At 41.6% G+C, this 13,972-nt stretch overlaps 1 protein-coding gene across 1 annotated transcript in view; it reads left to right on the top strand.

Moving 5' to 3' along the window:
* Positions 1-13,972, top strand: part of il11ra (interleukin 11 receptor, alpha) — a 146,047-nt gene that overhangs the window by 85,162 nt on the left and 46,913 nt on the right. The window contains 2 exon segments of the mRNA XM_034191793.1: positions 8,251-8,317; positions 9,475-9,641. Of these exon segments, the coding sequence (XP_034047684.1) occupies positions 8,251-8,317; positions 9,475-9,641 (234 nt within the window).

Raw genomic sequence — 13,972 nt, 5'->3', positions numbered from 1 at the left:
TTTAAAATCATCCACAGAGCCTGCCAGCCAAATGCCCATAGGAAGATCATTCCACAGCTTTGGTGCCTGAAAAGAAAAAGCTTGTTCACCAACAGTCTTTTTCTTGACTTTTGGAACAGCCAAAAGGCCAGTTCCCTGAGAACGGACATTGCGGGAAGGTGTATAAGTGCTCACAAGATCTTTTAGTTAAGAAGGTGCAGGTCAATTTACAGTTTTAGAAGTTAGTAAAAGCACCTTAAAATTAGCGTGAAACTGACAAGGAAGCCAATGGAGAGAGGCCAGTACTGGGGTAATATGCTCATATTTCCCTGCTCTTGTCAGGACATGAGCAGCAGCATTTTGAACCATCTGCAAGACACGAAAGCTTTTCTTTGATTTTGCCATTAGGTTGCAGAATTTCAAAACATTCAGCAGTTGCTGTAAACAGTTGTTTTCTTTCTGCCATTTTCCATCCAACATACCTTTCTCAGGGTGTGGTTTGATGACGTTAAGTGCATGCCCTCTAAAAGTAATGTGTCTTATTCAGCAGTGGTAATGCTACACTGATTCCCTGTATCAAGTTCCATAATTGCAGCAGGGCAAGCTTGGATGTAGCTGGATCTGCCAAGAATTCTCATACCTGTACACCAAGCTTTGAGGTTTAAAGGAAGGCCCGCAGACAGCCTGTCATTCTGTTATCATAAACAGAGACAGCTTTTCTCCCAGTGGTGTGTTTCAGACGCGGCACATTGACAAGAAGTTCTTCAAAGGAAGGCTCTTATTACATAATAATGTGGTGGCTTCATTCAGCATTTTCCTCATCTTTATGATTAATGTGCCATTTTTCTGATGTTTCATGCCCATTTACAGAAGAAAAGGTTTCAAAAAGTTTAACAAAGAAAAAAAAAACAAATGTGACCAGCACACAGCAGACTGGTGCAGATGTCCGAGCGTTGGCGTCTCAGAGCTTCTGGTTTGTCAGACGCTCTCATTAACATAGAAAGAGGAGGGGCTCGTTGCAGGTTTGTCTCTCTGGTATGACTGTTTGTCACATCATTAATTGTCATTAATTTTAGACTTTAAATCTGGTCACCAAAACCTCAGGGGTGTAGCAAAACGTCTCTGAACTGAGAGTATCTTGCATGATGACAGTGGCAGATGATGTTTTTTCTTGCTGTGATCAAGTCTTTGTTGTTGGTAACATCTCACAGGTCCATAACGGTAAACTTGCTCTTCTGACATCACCACACATCCAGCCAGCCAACACAAACAGAATTAGATCAAAAACACTGCGAGCACAGTGATACTAAGGGCACATTTCAAAGTGCCAGCCTTAGAGAGAAAATAAAACACATGATTTAAAACAGTCATGATCACTCACACTAAAATACCCAAACTCATTTCCATAAAATTTTACATTTTCCTACATATTAGCATGGGGCTAGAAATTTGACCTTGAAAAGCAACCTTAATTTTTGTCCAATCCTAACGAAAATCCAATTATTTCTTCCCACCCATAGGCTCAGCAAACCTGCCAAGTTTGATCAAAATGAGATCAGGCCTTCTAAAACTATCTTCCGAACATAAAATCAAGGAGAAAACCAGAATGCACACCTTTGGCAGCATCAACATCACCATCCTGCCTTTCACACGTCAAACAGTTGCACATTAGAATAATGGCTAAACTAAGACAAGATCCAGGTTTCTTTTGTTTTTGTTTGTTTTTTTTTTTAATAAATATTGCACGTTCATGCTTTAGGGCCCCTTCACACATAGGGTTCGATGGGCTCTCACAGCACACACTCTCTTTCACAAATATGTACAACTCAGGGCGACTCATGTCTAACAGCTCATATGAGCGAACCACACAAACATCGTGCCGACGGGCAGGCGTGCACGATCCTGGTGCAACGGTTTGTGCACTTACGAACACAGTGCCAGCAGCTGCGTGATGTGTAACCACATCACGCAGCTGCTGTGAAGAAACAATAAATAAAAATTTTAAAAATTACATGCTGTGATGGTTCAGTGCACATGGGAACACAGCAGCTTTCACAGCAGCTACACGATGTGGTTACGCATTGCACAGCTGCTGTGAAACAAAAAATAAATAAATAAATTACATGCCACCCACGGGAATCGAATCTGCACTTTCCAAAAGCTTTGATTGCCAGTCAGAAACTTTGCCACTGAGCTACCATCGCTGTCCTGTGAATGGTGCTGGAAACTGCCCGATATCACGAAGGACATAGACGTATTTAAAAAAAATAAAACCACACACCATGTAAAACACTGCATTGTACTGAATCCCTCTTATCAAGCAGGCAATATAAATATGATCCGTCTGTTCCTCTGTAGATGACCCATGGTCACAGACGTACAGTCATGAAATGACATGAATGAGAAGCAGTGCGCTCTTATGTCCACATCTGCTGTCGCCATGTACAGCCGGCCCTGTGCATGTGTCCTGCCCGAGACGCATCTCTTGTGGATGGCGCGCCACAGGACAGCCATCCCCAGCCATGACGTTCTGGACATCTCCGGCCATGACATCCAGATCCACAGCTCCCCACAGTTGCTCCTGTTGGCGGCTACACCTCCTGTCAGTTCAGCACACACACCAACATGTCACTGTGTCTGTTTGCAAAACCACACTCGTGGGGAACGTAGACAAATTTTATCATCCACCCCAACAGTGATTGGCTGCTGACTGTTTTCGTGTTGATAGTATGAATGGTTTGATGCTCGTTTATGTCACCTGGAATTTGGCCAACACCTGCCGCGGTTTGATGGGCTTCCACAGCGCACACTCTGTCTTTCAGCTGCTGGTGTGCGCAAGTAGTTGGAGCAACAGATGTACAAGGTGTTGGATGCACCTACAATTTTACACACGATTCCTGCTTCATGTGCATTTTGCGCTATCTGTGAGGGCCCTTAATAAATTATAAGCCCAGTATTAAGTTTAGCAATGCTTTATTTTTCTCTTCTTATAGTACACAGAACTGTGTTGCTAGCAAAACAAAATACTTTAGGACTTGTATATGTCGTAACAGATATTTATTCTAAATGACAATTATACATATGTGAGAAATTGTTGCTTGTCAACAATAATAAAAGCTGGTGTCAGCTTATTTGGGGTATAAAAATGTTGCTGAAAACTATAAATGTGGCCACAAACTGTCAGTCTGTGGAGCTGATTGCTGTCATCCTTCTGTGCAACTGTTTCATTTTGTGCAGCCACTAAAGCCACAGTAGGAAAGCCAAAAAAGGCAAACTGGAGGTGCCAGTGAAACCCAAACTCCAAAAAGGCCTTTTACTAAAGCCCCCAGCATGAGTATGTGTAAAATTTAATGTAAGATTAGCTTAGTTGCTCCTTTGGGACAGATAAGGTTTCTGCAGCAGCATAAAATGAACCAAATACAATAAATGGAAATAATATTCTGAGCATGATTCTCCAACTCCATCGGTCTGGTCCAGGACTGTAAATGCACAAAAACAAAACAAAACAAAAAAAATCACATTTTTAATTTTCAAACAGGTTGACTAAATTTTATTAACACACTATGTGCCACTATTTCCTGCTCTTTTATTTCCCCAACATTATATGTAGCATCAAGTTAGATTGACGAGGAGAACTGCAACTTCAAATTTTACTTAAAATGAACTGGCCTCCTTCAAGATCAGACAGCTCTAGATTCTAGATGTTTTCAAAGGTATCTTTTACCAGATGGTCTTCAAATTCTTTTGATGTTCCTAATTTGGAGGCATGACTTAAGAAGCAGAGTTCCCTCACTGTCATCAAGTGATTGGACCTTGTTGTCCCCATTAATACCATGCTAATTAAGACATCACACATCACAAATATGGCTAAAGAAGGAGGGGAACTGTATGACCCTGGGCAAGAGTCTGTCATGGTCCTGTGAACACAAGAAGAAGAAGTGTTATATAGGCCCTGAGGCTGATTGGTGCCGGTGCTGATCTCCAGATTCCGTGGCGTGAAGTGGATGTGAGTCTATGACTCCCCCTGGACATGTTGGCTAATTGGTACCTATTTATAGCTGGGGGGCTGAGACACTGCAGATGTCCAAGGATAGAGATGCGTAGCATAAGCAGGGTTCAAATCCAGGTCTACATATTAGCAGACCAGCTCTACGTCCACCAAGCTACCTGCTCTACACATTGTGAACACTGTTATTTAAATATTTTGTGGAAGCTGTATTTCAAAATGTACACGCGAGCGGGAGTGACATTCAGTAAACACCACAATTTCTGTGCAGTATCATTAAGATACCAGCAGTCACATCTCAGGACGCACTGTTCTGAAAGACGAGAAGCCAGCAGGGCTGTTTTGAGAATTAATAAAGTTGTGCACATGTCAGACTGATGCTTAAATTACAGGGCTGGGGGCAGGGGGGAGGGGTCTGCTGTAAATGCCAGCTTTCATTTGGTGGAGCCAAGCTAAACACATGCTCAGCGCCTGCAGATAGAATATCACCTGTGCAAATTACTACAAATATTTACCCAGGCAAACACTACACTTAGTATTGCTTCAAGTACTACTTTGGAATACTGTGTGATAGCAAGTAGTAATTCTGGAGCTTGTATGCCATTAGTGTGTTGAGATTGTGTCTTAACGAGTTATTGTTACTAACCCATCCCTTGGAATTGTTCAATGCACTGGACTGATGTTGGATTGTCAACTTTGATTTCTCACCTGTAAACCTTTTACCAGTCAACAGGCAGCGGTGGCCTTGGTGGCCGGCAGTCCCAGGCTTTGGAAATGAAAGAAACTTGTGTTCATTTTAGCTAAATGTAACTTCAACTGGCACCTGCTCCTACTTTTCATCATGCATGAGATAATAAGATTATTCCTTGTAGCACACCCAGATATCTAGAGCAGATGGCAGAGAAGCTACAGAGAAGACTTACTTATTTGTTTATGATGCTATGTAAGTTTTAGACAAAAGTAGTAATGGGCAATAATTTTCAAAGTATAATTTTATAGTTGCATATAATTAATTATGAATGAATCATATTTTGGACTTTACCTCAGCTCTTTCAACGAGAACTGCCTTGCATTAAAAATGAGCATGGATAGATATCAGTGGTAAAACTTTTGTGACTGTGACCTAGCAAGCAAAAAGTTAGAGTAAGTACTCATTGCATTTCAGGAACAGTAAAGTCTCCAACATCTGTGGGGACATCCTTGCTGGATGTGGTGTCATTATTAACCTACCACTGATATATATATATATATATATATATATATATATATATATATATATATACACTCAACAAAAATATAAACGCAAAGATCTAAAACCTTTTCCACATACACAATATCACCATTTTCCTCAATATTGTTCACAAACCAGTCTAAATCTGTGATAGTGAGCACTTCTCCTTTGCTGAGATAATCCATCCCACCTCACAGGTGTGCCATATCAAGATGCTGATCAGACACCATGATTAGTGCACAGGTGTGCCTTAGACTGCCCACAATAAAAGGCCACTCTGAAAGGTGCAGTTTTATCACACAGCACAACGCCACAGATGTCACAAGATTTGAGGGAGCGTGCAATTGGCATGCTGACAGCAGGAATGTCAACCAGAGCTGTTGCTCGTGTATTGAATGTTCATGTCTCTACCATAAGCCGTCCCCAAAGGCGTTTCAGAGAATTTGGCAGTACATCCAACCAGCCTCACAACCGCAGACCACGTGTAACCACACCAGCCCAGGACCTCCACATCCAGCATGTTCACCTCCAAGATCATCTGAGACCAGCCACTCGGACAGCTGCTGAAACAATCGGTTTGCATAACCAAAGAATGTCTGCACAAACTGTCAGAAACCGTCTCAGGGAAGCTCATCTGCATGCTCGTCGTCCTCATTGGGGTCTCGACCTGACTCCAGTTCGTCGGGCAAATGCTCACATTCGCTGGCGTTTGGCACGTTGGAGAGTTGTTCTCTTCACGGATGAATCCCGGTTCACACTGTTCAGGGCAGATGGCAGACAGAGTGTGTGGCGTCGTGTGGGTGAGCGGTTTTCTGATGTCAATGTTGTGGATCGAGTGGCCCATGGTGGCGGTGGGGTTATGGTATGGACAGGCATCTGTTATGGACGAAGAACACAGGTGCATTTTATTGATGGCATTTTGAATGCACAGAGATACCATGACGAGATCCTGAGGCCCATTGTTGTGCCATACATCCAAGAACATCACCTCATGTTGCAGCAGGATAATGCACGGCCCCATTGTTGCAAGGATCTGTACACAATTCTTGTAAGCTGAAAATGTCCCAGTTCTTGCATGGCTGGCATACTCACCGGACATGTCACCCATTGAGCATGTTTGGGATGCTCTGGACCGGCGTATACGACAGCGTGTACCAGTTCCTGCCAATATCCAGCAACTTCGCACAGCCATTGAAGAGGAGTGGACCAACATTCCACAGGCCACAACTGACAACCTGATCAACTCTATGCGAAGGAGATGTGTTGCACTGCATGAGGCAAATGGTGGTCACACCAGATACTGACTGGTACCCCCCCCCCCCCCAATAAAACAAACTGCACCTTTCAGAGTGGCCTTTTATTGTGGACAGTCTAAGGCACACTTGTGCACTAATCATGGTGTCTAATCAGCATCTTGGTATGGCACACCTGTGAGGTGGGATGGATTATCTCAGCAAAGGAGAAGTGCTCACTATCACAGATTTAGACTGGTTTGTGAACAATATTTGAGGGAAATGGTGATATTGGTGTATGTGGAAAAAGTTTTAGATCTTTGAGTTCATCTCATACAAAAGGGGAGCAAAACCAAAAGTGTTGCGTTTATATTTTTGTTGAGTGTGTGTATATATATATATATATATATATATATATATATATATACATGCACCACTGACCACTATTCATAAATTTCTTTCAAGTATACATTAAACAAGTTGAAAGGTTATCAACTCAGTCAGTTATCCAAGATGGCTGCCAAAATAGGGTTTTTTCACTAAAACACCTTTAAACACCATATAAACAACTTCCTACTATGTATTTTAATGATAAGGGTCTATTGGCGGCTATTTTGGACGCCATTTTGAATCTTAAACCCATGAATGAATTTAGTTTAGGCACAAATGAGTTTGCTGTGACCTGCAGTGGTCTTTAATGGAATGGTCTTCATGGTCTGCAATGGAATCTCTGTGATATTTAAGTTGTTTATATGTTGTTTAAAGGTGTTTTAGTGAAAAACCCCCATTTTTGGCGGCCATCTTGGTGGCCACTTGGATACCTGGGCCAGTTTTATTTTTGGAAACATCCTGATTGTGTTTTGGGGTCATCGGAGGAACCTAAAAAAGTTGGTTTGGTTTAGTCCTGGGGGGTGGGGGGGTGGGTGCTACGGTAGTGGTCGTCGCTCCCCTAGTATAATGTTCAACATTTTACAGAAATTTCTTTAATTGCCCATGTAGTCATGTCATGGTATCCTCCAGCCTTGAGCTGGTCTTTATCATTGGTTTATGACCAGCCATGTGACTAGCTCTTAACCAGTGGAGTGGCTAAACTGTCTTGTTTGACATGGTTAGTACGTAGTAGATGTAGTGTAGCATGTCTGTCTGTATGTGTTGTATTTTCAAGCACTGTGTGTGCATAGGCCACCCTGTTCATAAAGTTACATGATGGGGGCAACAGGGGTAAAAATTAGCGCCCTTGAACTGGCCTTGGCTTATTCTTCGAGGTTGCACAATATCGAAGCCAAGGCCAAGACCAAGTCATTGCATAGCGAGGCCGAGGCCAAGGCATCAGAAAAATTGACTTTGAGGCATGCTTCGAGACCTCTAACACTGATGTTCAACAAGACCTGCTCCCAATTTCCAGCATTTGTTAATCTTCCCGCAGCTGGCATGTCTGTGAGCTGTTACATACATTCAACTGAACAATGTGGATAAAACTTTCACTGTAACCTGTTGATGTTTTCTATGTTTTGTCTGGTGCTTTGCTGTCTTGTTAAAGGGATCTTATAGTGAGTTTTCTGATGTGGATAAATGCTGTTTTAATGATGATGGTGATAATGATGATAAATGTTTGATAAAATCAGACAGTGTGCAGCAGCCTTATATTGTTGCCAAATCCTCCTCAGCCTCAAGTCTGCAGGATCCTCAGCCTTCTACGGTCATGATGTTGGAACATTGTTGACTCGACTGTAGTGTTTAAATCACACTGTGTGTCACAACGTGCCAGAAAATAACCTGGTGTCATTTTTCTATCTTTGCAGTGTCAGATGTGCAGTATGGGCAGTTGAAGTCAAATGTGACACTGGCGTGTGGAAAGTCACAAGTTAGGTAAGAAAGACAAACAAATCCGTTGTTTTAATTACTTATAGTGAATGTTCAGCAGGGGTGCTGTTTCAATAAACAACAAATGACACGAAACCAGTAAGTGACTAAATACAACATTTAAAAAATCATCTTATATCTACACCAAAATCCAGGTCCACCTCAAAGTCTAATCAACTCCTTGACTCGAGGTCAGCCTATTTGCAAAATTCATAACGCTAATGCGAGATAATCCTTTATTGGTCCCACTACAGGAAATCTGCAGGGTCCAGCAGCTGTTGTAATGGTAATGGTGCAGGCAGTAGGGCAGTAAATAATTAGGCATGCAAACCAAGAAAATAAAATTAAAAATATAGAAGAGAAATATTATATAAACGAAGAAATATCATGAGAAATATGATGTAACCAGGATGTAAAAAATTATTTATACAGTGTGCAGAGTATGTCCAATGGTGCATCCAGATTTAACAACAGTCTTGCACCATTTATTGACTTGGGATACACATAAGTAAATATATATACACTTACTGAGAACACTGCAGATTGTACGGTGGAACAGCAGCAGGAAGGAATGACATCTTTAATTTCTTAAGTTAATAGACAAACCAAAGGAAAAACAGGCCAAGATAATTTCCTTTGACATGTACTAAATGTACTAAACTTAATGCAGAGATGAGTTGTATTGAATAAGAAGTACAGTAGTTGATCCAAGTCTGCTAGGCCCATGTAGCAATATGTTAGATTAAATGCATAGGATTTGTCTTTTTTTTTTCTTCTTCTTCTTCTTTTGTAGTTGCTGAAAGGCATTATGGGAAATATTACAGATTCTGGATGAAACAATTAAAAAACAGACCTTACATACACATATGTCATTTATTGTGGATGAAGAATGCATTTCTTTTCTCACCATCTATACTGAACAAAATTATAAATGCAACACTTAAATTTTATATATTTTATGAACAGTGCAGTAAAAGATTTCCATTTTTTCTGTCAGTACAGTAGGTTGATTCCTATTGTTTTTAATGCACAAATGTGTTTAGACGTGCAACAATTTGCCGCTCCCTTTTTGAGACATTGCTCCCTCCAGACAGGTGTGGTGTGTTGTAGCGCTTTTCAAAGAACATGAGCAATACATATAAATTTTACCTCTTCCCACCCAGGATACCTGTGGAGTGGCACCATAACCAGACCTCAGCTTTGCCGTGGCACACTGTGACACCAGATGGAGCTTTAGTCCTGCTGCACGTTGGCCTATCAGCACAGGGCGAGTACACCTGCTATGACAACCATGGGCTCCTCCTCCACACCGTCAAACTCAGGCTAGGCTGTAAGTGTTGCTTTGTGTGTGTGTGTGTGTGTTTTTTTTTAAATTAATGTTTTTAGGGGTAGAATGTCTGGTCCAGAACTGACCAAGTGTTTGCCATGAAGAGAAAAAAGTAGCAGTACTGAATTCCAGGTTTGGTACAGGTAGTACTTCAAACATGAAAAGTACCTAGCCCTGGCTGTGAGCAACTTTAGTTCCCTCTGACAAAAACTGGTTATTGTTTAATGTAGGAGGGGTTGCATTTTAATAAGGTTGCTGTGCTTTTAAGGTGTGCCTGTGGGATGGCAGTGTGCAGCAGACTCAATTTCTTCAGCTCCACGTCATTCTGTGTATAATTCAGCATAAAAGATAGTTCTGTTTCGATTTTTCCTCCTCTGATATGCAATGCCAGATCATGTTTGCAGACCTGCAGTTTATGCTTTTACTCCACCACCACTTTAACTGTGTTATGTTACTTTTCACTGTTTCGAAAGCGAGCCTAAGTTTTCCCACAACACAAATGTGCAAAATCGCTGTTGCATAGTCAGTAAATTAAAAAATGATGCCTTTATGTCTGTTGCAAGAAAGCACATATTCATTTTTTATGATTGTCAGGAAGAATGTTAGAATAAATTTTAAGCCTTGCGTTGGGGTGTAAACAGATTTATCAATTCTGCCTACTGGTCCCATACTTTTTCCATTGCATTATCGATTCCGGATCAGTTTTCGAGCCGAGAGAGAATTTTTTTTATCAGTGCAAAGGTTTTTATGGCTGCGATGCAGAACTGTTGGGAAAAAATGCTGGCAATGATGTGTGGAATTCCAAATAAATGATGCATATGACTCAGATGGATTGACACATTTGGAACTGGTTCTCCTTGGTGATGCTTCAGCTCTGTCTTCCATTTGGCACGTGCATTTGGCAGGTTTCTGCTTGACTTGTTTTTCCTTTTTACACCCAATGCCCGTGTTCAGAAATAAAATGCAGCTTGGGCTCGTTGGGACCTGTTGGTCTGAGTGTCCATCTTTGGGCTCGGTTTATGCACCCTCACAATAAGAAATAGAACTTGGATGTGCCCCAGAACCATTTGTGCCACTGTGCACCAGCTTGTTCTGTGCACACCTTTATGATAGAGCCCTTAGTCTTTTTCAGAACATAGTTACTTTGTTTGGGCCTGACAACCAATGAAGCTTATAGGCATTCTCTGATCATATTACACACACACACGCGCGCCACTAACTTGACCCAAACAGAGCAGATATGTGTGTGGGCGGAGCCACCTCCAGTAACCACTTTGATAATTTTGAGTTATTTTCAGATGCTGCTTTAAGGGCGCATTCACAGCCTTTTTCAGCATAGCTGAATCATTTATCTTCATCCTTAATAAAACAAAATATTAGTTTTGCATAGTTCCACTTAAATGGTAAATGGACTGCATTTATATATAGCGCTTTTCCATCTGCATCAGATGCTCAAAGCACTTTACAATAATGCCTCACATTCACCTCCATGTGTGGGTGCTGCCATACAAGGTGCTCACTACACACCGGGAGCAACTAGGGGATTAAGGACCTTGCCCAAGGGCTCTTAGTGATTTTCCGGTCAGGCTGGGATTCTAACGGAAGATCCTCTGGTCTCAAACCCAACGCTTTAACCACTACACCATCACCTCCCCACTTCTATGATGAAATAAAGTTTTTAATCTATGACAAAACACAACTTCAAGAGTAATAACAAGACTAAGTGATGCAGTTAGAAAAACTTATTTCTTATTTCTGTTGCAGTGTGGGATAACGTAACACACACAATAGTTCAGAATTTCACAGTCTGCTTGATTTTGCTGAGATACTGAAAACTGTGTTTTACTTCTTACAATTGTGGATAAATTAGGCAACTGCTACCTCAGCTGCAGAGTAGAAGCGTCTTGCATGTTTATGTTTTGTGCAACTTGCTACTCCAGTTACATATGAGACATAAAAACATGTGCCGGCCGTTAATGTTCCACAAATGTTTGTACATATTTAAGAAGAAAAATAGACATTTGACACATGTGAAAGTAAAATCTCATGAGTTTAATGGCATCCTTAATGCAGAGGAGGCAGATGTGCACTGTAGCAGAAAAAACTGGCTCTCGACTCTGCAAGAAGACTCATGTTATCAGCAAAAACATAAAATCATAAAGTATTTATAGAAAATTATAGATTGTTGTCACATTGTCATCTTCCAGTACTTGGCCATTGGATGACACTTTCTTCACTGCAAAAACTGTCCCTCTCAAAATAAACCAAATAATCTGAATCTAGCCAGATTGTCTTGTATTAAGCAAAACAATCTGCCAGTGGAGTAAGAAACATGTACTTGGTTAGAATTCTCAAAACTAGCAAAATGTTTAGGTACTGAATAATCAAAATGTGCCTTAAAACTAGACAGGATTCTTATTTATTATTAGCCTCTGTCTTAAAATAAGGAAAACAATCTTGTTCCTTGCTTGGATGATTTGAAATCCACTGCATTTCCTTGTTACTGGTTAAATACAGCTTGATATTAGCTGGAAAAACTTAAGAAAAAGTGAGATAACGTTTCCCAAAATAAGATATTTTTTCTCATGTAAAAAAATACTTGGCAAGATTATTTTTCTATGTAGACAAAAATTAAGTCAAATTTTCTTCAAACAACTCTTTTTTTTTACTTTCTTAGATGTCAGTTTTTGCAGTGTTGAAGCCTTCTTTTTCTTACTCTATCTGGAATGAAGTCACACATAACAGGATATCTTACTGAACAAATGTTGATCATAACGGCCGTACTGCTCCCAGGACGAAGCACACTTATCAGACGCCACATTGACAAAACCTTCCAAATCCTGTTACTGTCTAAAGCAGGAAGCAGCTCCTTAATTTAGCTTCCTTTTTAAGTACACTCAACAAAATATAAACGCAACACTTTTGGTTTTGCTCCCATTTTGTATGAGATGAACTCAAAGATCTAAAACTTTTTCCACATACACATATCACCATTTCCCTCAAATATTGTTCACAAACCAGTCTAAATCTGTGATAGTGAGCACTTCTCCTTTGCTGAGATAATCCATCCCACCTCACAGGTGTGCCATATCAAGATGCTGATTAGACAGGTGTGCTTAGACTGTCCACAATAAAAGGCCACTCTGAAAGGTGCAGTTTTTGTTTTATTGGGGGGGGGGATACCAGTCAGTATCTGGTGTGACATCATTTGCCTCATGCAGTGCAACACATCTCCTTCACATAGAGTTGATCAGGTTGTCAATTGTGGCCTGTGGAATGTTGGTCTACTCCTCTTCAATGGCTGCGCGAAGTTGCTGGATATTGGCAGGAACTGGTACCACGCTGTCGTATACGCCGGTCCAGAGCATCCCAAACATGCTCAATGGGTGACATGTCCGGTGAGTATGCCGGCCCATGCAAGAACTGGGACATTTTCAGCTTCCAAGAATTGTGTACAGATTCTTGCAACATGGGCCGTGCATTATCCTGCTGCAACATGAGGGATGTTCTTGGATGTATGGCACAACAATGGGCCTCAGGATCTCGTCACGGTACTCTGTGCATTCAAAATGCCATCAATAAATGCACCTGTGTTCTTCGTCCATAACAGATGCCTGTCCATACCATAACCCCACCGCCACCATGGGCCACTCGATCCACAACATTGACATCAGAAACCGCTCACCCACACGACACTACACACGCTGTCTGCCATCTGCCCTGAACAGTGTGAACCGAGATTCATCCGTGAAGAGAACACCTCTCCAACGTGCCAAACGCCAGCGAATGTGAGCATTTGCCCACTAAAGTCGGTTACGACGACGAACTGGAGTCAGGTCGAGACCCCGATGAGGACGACGAGCATGCAGATGAGCTTCCCTGAGACGGTTTCTGACAGTTTGTGCAGAAATTCTTTGGTTATGCAAACCGATTGTTTCAGCAGCTGTCCGAGTGGCTGGTCTCAGACGATCTTGGAGGTGAACATGCTGGATGTGGAGGTCCTGGGCTGGTGTGGTTACATGTGGTCTGCGGTTGTGAGGCTGGTTGGATGTACTGCCAAATTCTCTGAAACGCCTTTGGAGACGGCTTATGGTAGAGAAATGAACATTCAATACACGAGCAACAGCTCTGGTTGACATTCCTGCTGTCAGCATGCCAATTGCACGCTCCCTCAAATCTTGCGACATCTGTGGCATTGTGCTGTGTGATAAAACTGCACCTTTCAGTGTGGCCTTTTATTGTGGACAGTCTAAGGCACACTTGTGCACTAATCAGCATCTTGATATGGCACACCTGTGAGGTGGGATGGATTATCTCAGCAAAGGAGAAGTGCT

This window comes from Thalassophryne amazonica, chromosome 17 (assembly GCF_902500255.1).
Source record: "Thalassophryne amazonica chromosome 17, fThaAma1.1, whole genome shotgun sequence".
Taxonomy (NCBI): Eukaryota; Metazoa; Chordata; class Actinopteri; order Batrachoidiformes; family Batrachoididae; genus Thalassophryne; species Thalassophryne amazonica.
The sequence above is the reverse complement of the archived record's forward strand: the minus strand, read 5'-3'. Positions and strand labels throughout refer to the sequence as shown.